Raw genomic sequence first — 16,435 nt, 5'->3', positions numbered from 1 at the left:
GCCTGGGTTGTGGGCTCGATCCTCAGTGTGGGGCGGGCAGGAGGCAGCTGGTCCATGATTCTCGCTCATCATGGATGTTTCTATCTCTCTCTCCCTCTCCCTTCCTCTCTGAAATTAATCAAAATATGTTAAAAAAAAAGTCACATGGAAATGTGCTGGCTTCAAGCACAGCGAGCACGGTGGCCTCGGGAACACAGGCGGGACCAGCTGGTGGCTCTGGCTCAGAGTCTCTCTGAGGTTCCGGGAAGGGTCAGCGGGCTGAAGGTCACTCCTGCAGCCAGGAGTGGGTGCTGGCTGTCGGGGGGCCTCAGTGCCCCCTCCCCGGATGCTTGGGCCTCCCGGCAGCTCGGCCTGGGTGCCAAGAGCCGGTGTCTCCAGTGGGCAGGGCACAGTGGCCTTTCATGACCGAGCCTTGAGGTCCCACAGGACCCACGCCGGCCGGGATTCAGGAGAAGGAACGTTCACCCCAGCTCTCCGTGGGAGGGGTGGCCAAGGACTCGGGGCTCATGATTGAAAGCTGCTGGACCCCCGAGCGACAGGTGAGGAGGGAAGCTCAGACAGAAACCCACCCCAGTGAAAGGGAGCTCACGGCCCCCTTCACAGGAGACTCTTGGCTCAGGAGCTGGGTTTGGGGCCCTTTCTCTCTGGTCCGCTTCCCCCCGTGTGGCTTCATTGTCGGGAGGGCCTGCCCTGAGTGGCCGTGGTCACCAAGGCTCCTGGCTCCCAACCCACCAACCAGCTCAGCAACCAGAGGAAAACTTAAAGGTCAACAAAAGTCCCAGGACAGAGTCTCATTGGCCAGCTCAGGTCACATGACCACCCTGAGCCAATCAGCGTGGCCAGGGGACAGTATTCTCTCTGATTGGCCAGGCCTGGGTCCAGGGTCCACGAATTACATGGACCTGAGGGGCGATGGAGGGTCCCCTGAAAACTGGGCTGCTGTTAAGAAGGAGGTGGGCGTCCTCCCCACCCAGGGGCTGTAACATTTGTTGTTTTATGTGACTCCGGGCAGAGCAGGCCGGGCATCCTTACAGCCGAGCTGCGGACTCCGACCCGACCCGGCCTCCCGCCAGCCGCCTCTCACACACCTGCACAAGCCCAGCCCCACCTGCCTGTGGCCAGGCCCATGGCCACTGCCCCTGCCGTCCTCCGAGGTCCTGGCTGCAGAGGGGTGAGGGGGGGCGTCCTCTGTGGGCTGCCCCTGGCTACTCTCTGGGGTTTTAACCTCTGCCCTCTGCTTGCTTCTTGGGTCCTGAGAGTGGCTACACCCCACTGAGGCCACAGCTCTGGGAAGGTACCTCCCTCCACACCCAGTTCTTAGGGCGCCCTGGCCTGCCCGAGGGCTGCTCCCTGGGTCACTGCTGCCCCCCACTCTTCTCAGCTGACCCCCCTGTGCCCTCTGCCTCCCCAGTTTTCAACTGACCGACCTCGTAGCTCTGTCCCTGAGTGGAGCCCAGGACCTGTCCGAAGCTTCCTGCTGCTGAGACCAAAGTCCTGTGATACAGGCCTCAGCGTCCGGGCCAGGCCAGGCTGACACCTGCCCTCCCACCTGAGACCCACAACGCCCCCCCCACCCCGCACCTCCGACACGTGCGAGGTGAAGCGGCCTCTCTGTTGTCCTCTCCCTGCCAAACAGACCCACGTCCCCTTCCGAAACGCCGAGTAGCCAGGTTACCATGGCAATGCCCATTATCCCTGCTTAACAGGAGATGAATCAGGAGCTAAAAATAGGCTCCCAGAGTAGATGGATGGATGGATGGAGGGAGCGAGGGAGAGAGGGGTAGGGGGATGAATGGATGGAGGAGTGATGGATGGATGGATGGATGGATGGATAGATTGATGGATGGATGGTGGATGATGGATAAATGGGTGGGTGGTGGATGGATCGATGATGGATGGATAGATAATGGATGGATAGATGGGTGGGTGGGTGGATGATGGTGGATGGAGGGGTGGATGGTGGATGATGGGTGGATGGAGGGGTGGATGGTCGATAGGTAAATGGGTGGGTGGGTGGATGATGGGTGGATGGTGGGGTGGATGGTGGATGATGGATAAATGGGTGGGTGGTGGATGGATCGATGATGGATGGATAGATGGGTGGGTGGGTGGATGATGGTGGATGGAGGGATGGATGGTGGATAGGTAAATGGGTGGGTGGTGGATGGATAGATGATGGATGGATAGATTGATGGATAGATGGTGGATGATGGATAAATTGGTGGGTGGTGGATGGATCGATGATGGATGGATAGATGATGGATGGATAGATGATGGATGGATAGATGGGTGGATGATGGTGGATGGAGGGGTGGATGGTGGATAGGTAAATGGGTGGGTGGGTGGATGATGGGGTGGATGGTGGATGATGGATAAATGGGTGGGTGGTGGATGGATCGATGATGGATGGATAGATGGGTGGGTGGGTGGTGGGGTGGATGGTGGATGGTGGGTGGACGGGTGGAGGGGTGGGGTGGGTGGGGCTGGGCTCAGGGTCAGGACAGTTTGTTCTCCCAGATGAGATAATTCAGGGGAAATCTTGATTGGAATCCACCCCCCACGGGCTGGGAGGCTTCGGCTGGCGGAGTCCCCCCCACCCCCTTTCCAGAGCAGAGCCTGCAGCGCGCAGTAGGTCCCCATAGAGCCAAGCGCAGGCTGAAGCCATGGAAGCCCTGCCTGGCAGCCCCTTCCCACCTGGGGGAGGGGGTCACTCAGAGGTTGGGCAGCCATTGCACCCTCGGGCTCTCCCCGGGGTGCAGCCTCCTGACCCTTGCATCCTGGGAGGGCCCTTCATACAGTCCAGGCAGGACTCAGTGAGCCTGAGGCTGGAAGATTCCCCGTCCCAGAGTGAGGGCCGAAGGCGCCGTTCTCCCTGCCCACCCCTCCTGTGGGGGGCAGTCTCAGCTGCAGGGGTGGGGTGGACGGGGGCAGTAAACGCACAAACTGCTGGCAGGAAAAGGCGACGCTTTATTGCACCTGAGCCCAGCTGGGTGCCGAGGCAGGGCCCTCAGAGCAGGGGCAGGGAAGGGACACAGGGGGCAGGGCTGACCATCGGGGCCCGGGCGCCATGTTCTCTGTGACGGACGCTGCCTGCTGGCCCCTCCCCACGAACACCAGATGCACCGTGACTCCCCCAGCCCCTCCTGGGGCCGGGCCGGGTGTGGGGGCTACTGCCAGCCCCCCGCCCCTTCTGCTTCTGTTTCTGGGTCTCCTCGGGCCTGGGTTTGTTCATCCTTCAACCTCGGGGGCCCCAGAGGATGAGGGGGCCTGGGCGGCTGGGGGACAGGAGGCTTCTGGGAAGTCAGGGGGGAGTTTAGGGGACCCCAAGGGTGCTGGGGACAGGAGGCACCCCGGCCGCACCCCCTCTCTGGGGTCCTCATGGGGCGCCGAGGCCTGGAGGCGGCAGCCCCTTGTGGCTGTAATACTCCACCACCTGCTTGGGCACCTCAGCCAGCACGCACTTGGCCAGCGCCGCGGGGGACGCCTGCGGGTGGGGACACCTGCTTTCAGGGGCCTTCCCGGTCCTTGGTCCCAGCCTCACCCTCCTGAGCCCTGTCTGCCACCTGGTGTGGGAGCCGCTGAGGCAGCGGTTCTCAACCTTCCTAACGCCGCGACCCTTTGATACAGCTCCTCATGTTGTGGTGACCCCAACCATCACATTATTTTCGTTGCTGCTTCATAACTGTAATGTTGCTACTGTTATGAATCGTCATGTAAATATCTGATATGCAGGATGTATTTTCATTGTTACAAATTGAACATAATTAAAGCATAGTGATTAATCACAAAAACAATATGTAATTATAGATGTGTTTTCCGGTGGTCTTAGGCGACCCCTGTGAAAGGGTCATTCGACCCCTAAAGGGGTTAGGACCCACAGGTTGAGAACCGCTGCGCTGAGGGGACCACCTGGTGGCAGGTGAGCCTCCGATGAGCAGGTAGACCCTGAAAGAGGAGGCTGCGGTGCCCGACACCTCAAGTGGCAGCTGATGGGCTCGGGGCACCTGCCCCGAGTGGCATATACGGTCACGTGACCCCTCCCCTGGGTCAGTGGGCTCCAGCTGCCAGCCACCGAGAGGAGAGAAGGTGGCCCAGGCAGACGGACAGGCGGGCAGTGCAGCCTCACGGCCCAGCCCTCCCCCCCCGCCCCCGCTCCCCCGTGAGGCCGCCTGGTCCGCGTGGCGGACTGTGTGTGTGCTCACGTGGACTCACGCCCACGCCCAGGCCCCCTAGGTGTGGCTCTGACATTTTCCTAACAGACAGGTTTTCAGGTGATTGAAAGCGGTTTGGGGAGAGGAGACGGGCTCGGGCTCCGTCCATGCGGCGCCTGCCTCTCCCGGCCCCGCCCGAGTGGGACCTGCCGCCGTCGCTGGGACGGGGGTGCCCCCGGGCCGGGCCCGGAACCCCCAGCCTGTCCGGAGCACTCACGTTCTTGAGCTCCCGGAAAGGCACGAACTGGACGATGTCCCGGAGCGCGGGCTCTCCCCGCGGGGAGCGCAGGACGCCGTCGTCCCCGTCTAGGACCTGCATGTCCGTGAAGTCGGCGTTGCCCACGCCCACGATGATGATGGACATGGGCAGGTGGGAGGCTCGCACGATGGCCTCCCGCGTGTCCGCCATGTCGGTCACCACGCCGTCCGTCAGGATCAGCAGGATGTAGTATCGCTGGGGACGCGGGGAGATTGGTTGGTGGACTTGGGGGCTTGACTGGGGGAGGCAGCCCCCCTGGAAGACCCCCCAGATGGCCTGGGGGGACTGCAGACACCCCTTCGCCGTGGTTTCAGGTTTTTCTGGGGTGTTTTTGCTGAAGCACAATATGTACACGAGAACCAGTGAGTCCGAGCCTGTGCCCTGCACACACACGGGGCCCATGTCACCCGTCTTCACCCTCAGCGCTGCCGGGGTGACCCCCTTGCAGATGGGGGGCTGAGGCAGTGGAGCCCCCACTTGAACCCAGGTCTGAGGCCAGAGAGCAGGGACCTGCAGGTCCCGGTGGCGAGACCCTGAGACCCAAGGAACAGAATTCAGAGAGGGGCCCTCCTGGGGGAGGGAGAATTCTGGGGGGCGGCCAGGAGGTGAGCCAGCTCTCAAACGGTCCAGAAAAAAGACAAGCCCGGCCGGCGTGGCTCAGCGGCTGAGCATTGAACTGTGAACCAGGAGGTCAGGGTTCGATTCCCGGTCAGGGCACATGTCTGGGTTGCGGGCTCCATCCCCAGTGGGGGGCGTGCAGGAGGCAGCCGATCCATGGTTCTCTCTCATCATTGATGTTTCTCTCTCTCTCTCCCTTCCTCTCTGACATTAATAAATAATATATTTTTTTTAAAAAGAAGATGACCTTTGCACTGGCTGCCCACCCCCCCATATGGCCGGTCCTTGTCTCCCCACGGCACCCACACCTCCTCATGCACCCGGTCCCCGCTGTGCCGCTGCCCCAGGTACCTACAGAGGCCTCCCCGGTGCTCTCCTCGGCGGCAGCCACGCGGGCCACCTTGGAGATGATGGGCGCCACGTTGGTGGGGCCGTAGAGCTGGACGCGGGGCAGGCAGTTCCGGTAGGCCTCCACCACGCCCTGGATTCCTGCGGGGGAGGCGGTGAGTCCTGCCCTCGGCCGCCGCCGCCGCCCCCCCCCCCGCCCCCCCGCCCCTCGGGCTGCTACCTTCACACTCGTCGTCCTCGGGGTTGAAATTGATGGCAAAGTCATGGGACACCTGAGTGGACACAAGAGGGACCTGTCAGCTGCCTGCCCTCCCCGGGCCCCAGGCCTCACCGACTGGGAGACAGACAGACAGACAGACAGGCCCTGGCATCACTCCAGCCCCTGGATCCAGCGGGACCCGAGTCCCCGATTTGCATTTCTAATTGGACCAGTGCAGCGTGGTCAGTGCGTGAGCGTCGACCTATGAACCAGGAGGTCACAGTTCGATTCGCAGGCAGGGCACAGGCCCGATTCCAGGCTCCACCCCCAGTAGGTGGGCGTGCAGGAGGCAGCCGATCCGTGACTCTCTCTCATCACTGATGCTTCTCTCTCTCCCTCCTTCTCCCTTCCTCTCTGAAATCAATAAAAATATATTTAAAAAAAAAATACCAGCCCCGCCCCCCCACATGGTTTTCTGCCTAAGCCAGTCGGACTGTTATTGTAACTAGAAGATTCCAGGCTAAAGTCCCCGCTCTCCCGCCTCCAGAGGTCAAAGGTCAGCCCCTCTGGCTGGGAGGCCAGGGTCCCCGGTGCCCAGCGGAGGGGCAGTAGCCAGGGGTCCCAGGACCCAGCATGGCCAGGGTCCCTCTGCCAGGAGGGGCAGTAGCCAGGGGTCCCAGGCTGTCCTACCTCAAACTTGGGAGGGATCCGGGCTCCAAACCCCAGCGCGGAGAACCTCCTGTCGCTGGAAGGGAGGGGCCGTCACACAGGGCTCCTGGTTCCGGGTGCGAGTGGGGCTCACAGACTCCGTGCCACCCCTTCCAACCCAGCCAGGCCCTGAGCCAACCTGGGGGACGGGGACGCGGTGCAGGCAGGTGGGGGCAGCGCCAGCGGGCCACCTCCTCCCACTGGGAGGCACCTGACCCGGGGAAGGTTGGCTTCCTGCCCCCTGGACCCCAGACAGGAGCTTGCCCCTCCGTGGCCTCAGTTTACTGCTCTGTGAAGTGGACGCAGACCCCGCCCCGGTGTCTGTGTGAAGGGTGAATGGGACCCTGTGGTGAAGGCCAGCCCCACGTGGACACACGGTCTCTGACCTGCTCCACCTGGATCCGCAACGTGGAGCCAGCCCACCCGGCTGTCACCAACCGTGGCCCATGCACGCCTGGCCTGGGCGGCTGCTCTGATGGGTGGACACGTCGGTGATGCCCATCCCCTGGCCCAGGCCGGAGCCGGAGCCGGGGCCGGGGGACGGGGGGCGGGGGCCGGAGGACGCACCTGTCGTAGTCCTGGCAGACCTCGCCCACGGCCACCAGGGCCTGCAGGTACTCGTTGGGCTGGAAGGGGCTGATGTAGTGCAGGGAGCAGCTGTTCCGGGGGTCCCCGTTGGAGGCCGTGAAGTCGATGGCCACCTGTGGGGACCCCACGGTGATCCTGGAGCCCCTTCCCTCCTGGCCTGGGATGGCTCCTGCACCCCTCATTTGACAGGTGCGGGAAACCGAGGCGCGGGGAGCCACTCAGCCAGGGGCATCCCAGAGCGGCTCCCGGGGCCTTGGGAGGGGCCCTATGGGGACACCGGTCGGGGCCTCCTGCACCCAGAGCCCCCTTGGCTGGACTCACGGGCCAGGCAGTGGGAAGGGCTGGGCCGGGACCAGGCACCTCTCAGCTGCCACCCTCCCCACCACCCTCTCCGGGAGCCAGCCCTGCCGGGGGCCCCATACAGGGGCTCAGTCACACCCTCAGGTGAGTCTGGGTCGGTCAGTGAAGCGATGGGGTGGAGACGGGGGGACGGCAGGACCTGGGCCACACCCGCTGGTGCCCTGACCCCGGTGTCCCTCTGAGTCAATGGCCCTGTGTCCTCTCCGCACGTATTTCATCTGTTCCTATTGGGGGTGAGTCCTGGCTACGTCCCCCACCCTGAGGTGCCCGGTTCCCCTGCACAGCGAGGGGACCCCAGGAAAAGGCCCAGAAAGAACTGAGCTCCCAGGAAGGGGCCTCCGGGCCCAGCAGAAGGGCCTGGCTGTCCCCATGTCCGTCCTGGGAGCCAGACCAACTCTGAGCCACGTCCGGGTGGGGAGGGGCCCCCGGGAGCTGGGGGGCCTGGGTGCTGACTCCCGTCGGGGGGTGCACCTGGCCGGCCGGGTGGAGGGGCCTGGGGTCCTGTGGACGCACCGTGAAGTGGATCTGGCAGCCGCCCATGATGTAGTCCAGGAACGAGTAGACCCTGGAGAACTTCCAGGCAGCGGGGTCAGCAGGGCCTGCCCAGGACGCCCGCCCGCGGGAACCTGAGGCTGGGGCTGTGGGGCTGCGGGCGGACGGACGGGCGGACGGGCAGGACGGTCCCCCCTCCCTCAGGCCCTCGGCTGCCTGAGTGCCCAGCACCTGCTCCTGCTTCTCGCCCTCCCCTCGGCCCACCCACTTCCTCCCCCACCTATTGGGCAGCACCAGGCATCGCCAAGGCCCTGAGGGTCCATCGACAGTGGGGGGCTCCGGGGGTGGGGCGCCCCTTGCCTGGCAGGTGGGCGGGGCTGCGGGCGGGGGCTGCGCTCACCTTCAGGTCGGCCAGGATGACCAGCCCCGAGTTCCTGTAATGGCGCTTCTTCTGCTTGTACTTGGCGTTCACGCATTCCCACTGGGCCTGGGGCACAGGGACAGGCAGAGACCCGCCCCCCCCAGAGTCCCAGTGCCAACACCCACCCCGAGGGGCTGGAGGCCTGAACGCCGAGCCCTGGCCGGGGTTTCCCAACTGTCCCTGCCCATGCGCCTGGCAGGTGCAGCGAGTCCCCGCGGTCTTTCCTGGAGGAGCCGGGGCGCAGGGCCGCGCCCACCTGCGTCCGGGGGCTGCTGCTCCCAGGGGCCCCTTGAAGCCGGGTCGGACCGGTTCCCCGAGCCTCACCTGGTCCTCGGCAAGGGCCCGCTGCATCTCCGCGAAGGTGGTGGTGAACTCCCCGATGAAGTCGTGTTTCCCGCGGGAGTCGTGGTCCCAGACCAGGCACTGCGGACCCAGCCCTCAGCGCCTGCCCCGGGCCCCCCTGGCGTGTCCCCCTCCGCCGCCCCCAGCCGCCCCCAGGGCGTCCCCACCTTCAGCGGCCGGGACTCCTCGCAGCTGCACAGGGAGTTCAGTGACACCTTGAAGGGCTCCCACACGGGGCTCAGGTTGTTCTTCACCACCTGGGGGCCCGGGAGGGGGTGCGCCTCAGGCTCGGAGCGGAGCCTCGGGGTCCCACCCCGTTGGGAAACACCTCCATCAGGGCCCTCACCTCCGTCCGGTACACCAGCTGCTCGCTCTGGTCGTCATTGACCCGGTACAGCTCCAGGAAGGGGTCCGACTTGCTGAAGACGTCCTGGGGGGGGGGGGTGCAGGGTGTGGGGCGCGGCCCGCCCAGCCCTCTCTGCCTCGTCCCGGCTGCGCCTTCACCCCCAGACCTCGGTCTCCTCAGCCTCCGAGGAGGGCACAGCCCGTCGGGGAGGGTGTCCGATGCCTGCGGCCTGGCCCTGCCCTCTGAGCAGCGGTCCCCAACCTTGTTTTGGCCACACCCCACCTAAGCTTCTCTAACGTCCTGACCCCCCCAGGCACTCCCACACGGAATTCTTATACAAAAAGGGAACTCCTAGTCCCTAACTTGGTCTAACGAAGCTTCCAAAGCACATGACATCCATGAAAGAGAGAAATAAAAGAACGAAAGGACAGGGGAAGTTCTGAGGAAGAAATCACTGAGAAATTGTTAAAAAATAATCATACGAAGCGATAGGAAAAAATAGCAAATGAAGTTTCAAAACATAATAGAGAACTGAAATGCATAAACATGTCACAATATTATTTATAGACTGTCTAACAGTGGTGGCGAACCTTCTGAGCTCGGCGTGTCAGCATTTTGAAAAGCCCTAACTTAACTCTGGTGCCGGGTCACATAGAGAAATGTTTTGATCTTTGCAACCATAGTAAAACAAAGACTTCTATTTTTGATATTTATTTTATATATTTAAATGCCATTTAACAAAGAAAAATCAACCAAAAAAATGAGTTCGCGTGTCACCTCTGACACACGTGTCACAGGTTCGCCATCACTGGTCTAGGAGGCCCCTAGAACCATAAGAAATGCAAAAAATTCACTGTTAATAACTCATTCTTGAATTGCTCCCCTTAAACATCAAACTGCCCCCCTGAGGGCATGTGCCCCACGCGGGAACCACTGCTCTAGAGCCCTTCTGGCCCCCGGCAGCCTGGCTGTGACTCTGGCCTCGGCTGCACACCTCCAGCCAACACCACCTGCTCCCCTCCGCCCCCACGGGACCCCGGGGGCCGCTCAGGGGACACGTCCCTGTGTCCGCGAGGCCAGTCTGTCCTGGGCCTCACCCCAGGGGCGGAGGCTGGGGTCCTCTCACCCCTGCAGCCCAGCCCCAGGTGGCCCCCACACTCACCTTGTCGTCCAGCTTCTGGGCCCGGAAGGAGAGCTCCACGTACCCGTTGTTGGTGGAGATGTCCTCAGCTACCACCTGCGGGCGAGGCCACAGCTGCGCTCGCTCGGCAGACGCGGTCGCCCCCCCTTCCTGACCACCCAGACCGCAGTGCAGCCCGGCCTCGCTCTCATCTTCCTCGAGGGACCCTCAGAGCCAGGGCAAGGGCAGGGTCACGGCGAGGGCAGGGTCACGGCGAGGCCAGGGTCACGGGGAGGGCAGGGTCACGGTGAGGGCGGGGTCACGGCGAGGGCGGGGTCACGGCGAGGGCAGGGTCACGGCGAGGGCGGGCACAGGTCTGCGGGGTGGGTCGGGCAGGAGGGGGCGGCCTCACCAGGGCCGGGCAGGAGGGGGGCGGCCTCACCGTGATGGTGGACTTGCCCGCGTTCCGGCCGAACTTCAGCAGCAGCGGTCGGGTCACCTTCTTCTGGGCCACAATCTGGGGGTCAGGAGGGTCAGGGAGGGGTTGGCCCCTGCCCCCCGGGGGGACCCCGTCCCCTGTCTCCTCACCCCGGTGGCCCGGCAGCCACCGCCACGGCCCTCTCCCAGACACTCGGCTGCCTGATGCCTCTCTGTCCCCCTGTGGCCGCCACCTGCTCTGTCGGACACCCTCGTTCCCCTCCTCACCCCCCCCCCAACCGCCCATGTGTCAGAGGAGAAAACTGAGGCTCAGAGAGACTGAGGCCCAGGGTCACGTGTTGGGGGGCCCATGTGCCTGCTGCGAGTTAGCCCTGGGCCTGAGCTGGCAGAGCGGGTGGTACAGGGGCAGGAGCCAGACTGGAGACGCAGCCAGCTCTCCACCCTCCTGCCCCTGGGGTCTCGCCTCCCCGCCCCCCCCTCCGCCTCCTCCCACCGGCTGTCTCCCCCACCAGTGTATGAGCCCTGCCCTGGGCCAGTGAGGGGTACAGGGACGCCATATGCAGCCCGGCCACCTGCTCACCAGGCAGCCTCAGGCGGCTGGGTGTCCTCAGCTGGTAAGTGATGGCCTCCCCCCACTGCTGGGAGGAGCAGTGACTTCCCGCATGGGGGGAAGGGGGAAGGGGACCCCACCCTTCACTGGCCGAAGACCCAGGGGGTCCTCAGCTACGCCACGGGAGGGTGGCACCGACACTCCTAGCGCTGACCTGACCACCCCACGCCAGCTCTGGTCTGGCCCGAGCTGGGCGACCATGAAAGAGAGTGAGTCCAGGCAGGAGCCGGGATCTGCCCACCCACCCCTCGGGGGTGCCTGGATGGCGGCTGCCGAGCCCTCGGGAACATTCTGTGCAGAGAGAAGCCAGGCCCAGGGTGGGAACGCTCTCTGCGAGGTGGGGGGGCCTCGTGCGGGCCCCCCCCTGACTCTCCCATGGTGGGCTTCCCTTCCGGGCCTCCTGCCAGGGACAATGGGCAGCTGGCCGGGCAGCTGTGGCCATAGCGCTTCCTGCTGTTCAGTTAAAATCGACCCTCAGCAGCGGCCGCAGGGGCTTCGCTCTAAGCACCCTGTTTCCTGGGAGGAGGTTCAGGCAGAGTCAGGGACTCCCTCAAGGTCGCCATCGCCTCCCCGCTGCCCCCTCCACCACGGACTGACCCCTCCCCCACCGACTGTCACTCCCCTGAGGGCAGGGCATCCGAGGGAGTCGGCCAGGAAGATGCTGGGCAGGAGGTTCTCAATGGGCGTGTTTGTTGTCTGAAGTTTATGTGAACATCCAGACATGCGTGTCCATGGATCTGCACCCATGTGTGTGCACGCATGTGCCTGTGCCTGTGCGCACACACATTTGGGGCGTCTGTACATATGTGTGTGTTTGTGCACGCATGTGTCCGCATGTGCATGTATGCAAACACATGCATGTATACAAGTGCTTCTGCACACCTTCCCGAGCGCATGCTTGTACACACATGTTCGTGTGTGTGTGTGTGTGCGCGTGTGCTGTCCTCTTCCGTGCTAGTGATGGCAGGTGGGGGGCATGCTGCCCTGATGCTTTTCCCCGGGACCATGTCCTTCCTAACTCTCAGTCCTCTCATCTGTGAAATGGGTGACAGAGGGTGTGCCCTAGACCAGCTCCGGCCCAGGCAGCGAGGGGATGAGTCACACAGACATCACGCCGTGTGAAAGACTCAGGACACAAATAGGAACATCCCCTGTGATTTATGGACATGAGGCTCTAGAGCAGCCTGCGGAGGAGGGGGGGCCTGCGTGATCTGGGGTGCTCGGTGCACACAGCTGCCTGACTCATCCCTCTCAACCCTGAAGGTCTCCATGTCCTACTGCATGTAGATCAGCCTCAGTAAAATAGAAGTGCCCCTCAGGGCATTGGGGGCATTAAATGCGGGACAGCCTGGCAGGAGCCCCTGTTAACACTGCGGTGGGGCGGTGGGGGGGCGGGGACACTGTGCCCCTTGCGGGTGGGGCTGGGTGAGGAGCCCGCTGGGCCGGCCTCGGCCGCAGGGAGGGACGGGGAGAGCCCGTGCGCCCACGGGGAAAGGCTCCCTCATGCCCTGGAGGTGAAAGAGCAGCTGCAGGACAGAATACTATGCACTTTGCTTTAAAACTACACAGAGAAAAAATCGCACGCCTGTTCCTCCTGCGAGAGTCGTCTCTGGTCAGATGTAAGGACCCGGGGAGAGGCAGGCGGGAGACGGGCCCGCAGCCCTTCTGTGCTCTCGGAATTCTGAGCCCCACGAAGGTATGACCAGTTTAGAGGGACATGTGTTTAAGGATGGCCCCTAAGGAGCTTGTAGAGGAGCCGGGGAGATGGCAGAGCCAGGATGCTGGTCCAGAGGGACCGGTGGTGCCCACGCCCACGCCACCCCGGGCATCGCGCCAGCTCTCAGGACAGCCCAGGAGCCGTCCTGCCCTCCTGGGTCTCTCCTGCCTCGTCCCTCCCGCGGGGAAGGGCGCCCACCTGCCCCAAGGTGCACTCCATGCCCCCCAGGAAGTCGTCGTCCTGACAGCTGAGGCTGCCGGGCCCGTGGCTGTCATAGACCTCAAACCGCAGCTTCTGCGCCTCCTCGAAGTAGTAGTCGAGTGTGAAGACTTTGGAGAACGTGGGGTGCAGGCAGCTCCGGACCACCTCCGTCCTGTCCACCTGCAGCAGCGGGAGCAGCCCGCGGGGGCTTCCACCAGGCCCCGCCCCGGGCCCAGCCCCGGTCCCCGGCCCTCAGGCGCCCTCTCCTGGGGAGACCCCCACCAACCTGTGCCCACCCATCAGGACCTAGCTCACCAGGACCCTGGGCACCTCCCCCCTGAAATGAAAGTGACCCCTGGCAGACATGGCGGCCCCGTCTCTGCACCTCCTCATCTCGCGCCCGCTTGGCCTGCCCTATCCCCATATCACGTGGGGAAACAGAGGCTCAGCTCTCTGAGTCAGGGGCGGAGCCCAGGAACCTGGGCTGGGCAGACCCACAGCAGAGACCTCTCCCCAGCACCAGCTGGGCAGGCAGGGGGGGCCCCGGTGGGGGCACAGAGGCCGGGGTCCAGCTCTCTCCTCCATCTAACGCGCCCCCACCCCCAGCACAATCCCCCCTGTCAGGAGGTTTCTGTGCGGACCTTCGGGGTCCCACAGGCTCCCGCACCCAAATGAGTGTCGGCATTAGGCAGCGCCCCAGCCGAGCTACAAGGGCTAATGGGGGGGAGGCTGGGGCACAGGACTCCTCCCTGCACCCCCTCTCCAGCACCCCTACTGCCAGGCAGATCCTGGGCCGAGCCGCCCTTTCACCCCTGAGGTGGGTGACCTCGGGGTTCCTCAGCCCCAGGAGGGGGGGCAGAATGACGAGAGACTGCACAAGGTCAGAGCTCACCCCTCAGCAGCGGGGTCCCCTCCAAGGCCCCCACCGAGGCTCCTGCAGCCAACACCAGTCCCCCCTCGCCCCCCAGCACCTCTGCTCTCCCCCTTTGAGGTGAGACGGTGACTGAGGAAGCACGTTGTCCGAGCGCCCAGGGCTGCCACCTCCCAAAGGGAGGGCCGAGCCGGGGTGACGGGCGCCCGGGTGTGGGAACCACCCTCAGGACGGAGCGTCCAGGGGAGAACCCCGCGTCGCGGAGGCAGAAACGCCCCAGAGCCAGGTCCACGGGGAGCACGAAGGCGGACCAGCGACCCCCACCCGCGCCCCCGGCTGCACTGGCGGGTCACCCTGGAGGCGCCCCAAAGTGGAGGCGACGGGCTGGGGCCCCTCTCGAGGGGCGTCCCGGTCTCGGGGTCCAGTCCTGGCCGGAGCCGTGCCCCCTCCCTGCCCCGGACCCCGCGACGCTGCCTCTGCCGGAGGAGGAGGACCTGGCACCGAAGCGAAGCTCCCGGCTGCCCTGTGCAGAGGACCCACGACCCCAGCCCAACTCCTGCTCCCACTCGCAACCCGCCCTCCCGGGCCCTCAAGACCCGGGGACCCCACTCAGCACCCCCTCTATGTCCCTGGAGCTCGCCCGCCCCTGCGGCGTCCAGTCCAGCCCCGACCGGCTCCCTCGGCTCCTGGTGCCCACTCTCTAGTCCTGGTAACCCCGACCCCGTGCACCGCACCCTGACCCGTGCACCCCACCCCGACCCCGTGCATCCCACCCCGACTCGTTCCCCCCACCAAACCCCATGCACCCCACCCCGACCCCGTGCACCCCACCCCGACCCGTGCACCCCACCCCGACCCCGTGCACCTCACTCCGACCCCGTGCACCTCACTCTAACCCCGTGCACCCCAACTCCCGGACGCCCCGCCCTGCGCCCTGCCAGCGTCTCCAGCCCCGGGCTCTCTGCGCCCCCGGCCCCGCCGCCTACCTGCACCCACTGGCCCTGCGCCTGCAGCAGCAGCACCACGCTGGGGTCCGACTTGGTGAGCGGGTCGCGGTCCAGCAGGTGCCGGCAGCTCAGCCGCAGCTCCACCTTCGAGGCGCAGGGCGCAGGCACCACTCGGGGGGCCACCGCCGCCCCGCGCGCCCAGCCCGTGCTCATGCTCCCGGCGCGGACCCGGCTGGGCGCACCGAGGGGGCCGCTGCCCGCCAGTCAGCGCCGCGCCGCGGGCTGAAGATGGCCCTGCTCGGCGGGCACACGCGGTTCCGCTGCCGCCACCACCGGGGACTGAGGCGGGCGGGGCGGGGCGGGCGGCCGGAGGCGCGGGCAGTGGAGGGGCGGGGTTTGGCGGGTGTGTGATGGGGGGACTGGGGAGGGGACAGCGGCGGGGAGCCTGGGCCGAAGCAGCTGGAAAAGGCGTGGCCCCGGAGAGGGTGCCCGCGAAGGCTGGGCTGGGACCCGCCCAGGGCACGCGGCGCCCTCCTGGACTGTGGCCGGTGCCCGGGGCCAGGGTCCCCCAGGCAGGAAGCGAGGGCGCCGCGGAGCGGGTTTAGCACCGAGTCCCTGCGTCTTCCGCGAGCTCTCGCCCATCTCGGGTCCCAGGCACTGGGCGCCGCTGTGCGCCGGGCGCGCCTGGGCTGGGGCTGGTGGCAGACGAGCTGGCATCCACTTTGGTGGGACTTGCCCAAGAGGAGGACCAGCCCCTCCCTGTCCTGGGGGTGCCAGGCTGAGGGTCAGAGACTGACCAGGTGTGTGTGGGCCTTCCACACCCCCCCCCCCCCCCCCCAGCCAGCGGGAGGCAGCAGGTCCGGTCCATGGGAGGGGCTCCATCTGCCCCATCTTCACCCCCACCACCGGGTCCTGGCAGGCGAAGGGCTGTGGGCAGAGGCCAAAGCCACCTCCCCGCACACTCTCTGCCCGTTTTTGCCTAAAAGTGGGGCACAGGCCTGCCCAAAGCCATGGCGGGAAGAGGGTCCAGGTCAGTGGGTCCAGCCTTGTTCTGGCCACGCCCCACCTGAGCCTCTCTGACATCCTGATGCCCCTGTGACAGGGAATTCTCATTATTCACAAAGCGAACTCCTACTCACAGGGAGGAAGCCTAAAAGGCCATGAGCTTGGTCTAAACAAACTTCCCAAGAACATGGCATCCATGAAAGAGAAAAATAAAAGAACGAAAGCACAGTGGAAGTACTGAGGAAGAAATCACTAAGAAATTATTTAAAAAATAATAATATAAAGTGATAGGAAAAAATAGCAAATAAAGTTTCAAAACATATAATAGAGAACTGAAATGCATAAAAATGTCACAATATATATATACTGTATACGAGGCCCCTAGAACCATAAGAAATACAAAAATTCATGGTTAAAAACTCATTCTCAAATTGCCCCCCTTAAACATCAAATTGCCCCCCTGTGGGTGTGTGCCCCACACTGGGAACCACTGGTCTCAGGTGAAAGGGGCCCAGGATGAGGGGAGCAGGGACTAGGCTCCGTGCACTCATGCTGCTCAGGGCTCAGCCTTGGTCCCCGGGACCCCAGAAGACGACCCTGGGGTCAGAGGGCCTGCCCCACAGGAAAGGGTGCT

General features: G+C 64.5%; 1 protein-coding gene across 5 annotated transcripts; it reads right to left on the bottom strand.

The window, feature by feature from the left end:
- Positions 1-2,947: 2,947 nt before the first annotated feature.
- CPNE7 (copine 7) lies at positions 2,948-15,105 on the bottom strand. 5 transcript variants are annotated; one of them, XM_070398363.1, is made up of 15 exons: positions 14,836-15,105; positions 12,976-13,158; positions 10,425-10,529; positions 10,055-10,129; positions 8,893-8,976; positions 8,714-8,803; positions 8,529-8,627; positions 8,184-8,270; positions 7,763-7,864; positions 6,911-7,044; positions 6,326-6,380; positions 5,657-5,708; positions 5,444-5,577; positions 4,429-4,665; positions 2,948-3,484 (listed from the first exon to the last, which is right to left on the bottom strand). In XM_070398363.1, exons 1-15 carry the CDS (start codon positions 15,007-15,009, stop codon positions 3,377-3,379), a joined length of 1,719 nt encoding a protein of 572 aa, XP_070254464.1. In that variant the 5' UTR covers positions 15,010-15,105; the 3' UTR covers positions 2,948-3,376. The 5 variants fall into 5 exon arrangements, with proteins under 5 accessions (XP_070254464.1, XP_070254465.1, XP_070254466.1 ...); XM_070398364.1 differs by having other exon boundaries at positions 7,805-7,864; positions 10,455-10,529; XM_070398365.1 differs by having other exon boundaries at positions 8,184-8,627.
- Positions 15,106-16,435: the final 1,330 nt, after the last annotated feature.

This window comes from Myotis yumanensis, unplaced genomic scaffold (genome assembly GCF_028538775.1).
Source record: "Myotis yumanensis isolate MYYU_CA2020_CCGP unplaced genomic scaffold, mMyoYum1.0.hap1 SCAF_18, whole genome shotgun sequence".
In the NCBI taxonomy this organism is placed as follows: Eukaryota; Metazoa; Chordata; class Mammalia; order Chiroptera; family Vespertilionidae; genus Myotis; species Myotis yumanensis.
Note: the sequence above shows the minus strand (reverse complement) of the source record. Positions and strands in the feature narration are given on the sequence as shown.

Excerpts from the sequence above, each read along its gene's own strand:
- CPNE7 (XM_070398365.1), bottom strand. The coding sequence starts at position 15,009 with ATGAGCACGGGCTGGGCGCGCGGGGCGGCGGTGGCCCCCCGAGTGGTG. Across the intron at positions 8,804-8,892 it reads AGCTGGTGTACCGGACGGAG|GTGGTGAAGAACAACCTGAG; the intron begins GTGAGGGCCCTG and ends CCGGGCCCCCAG. Across the intron at positions 3,485-4,428 it reads CTTTCCGGGAGCTCAAGAAC|GCGTCCCCCGCGGCGCTGGC; the intron begins GTGAGTGCTCCG and ends CCCCACCCGCAG.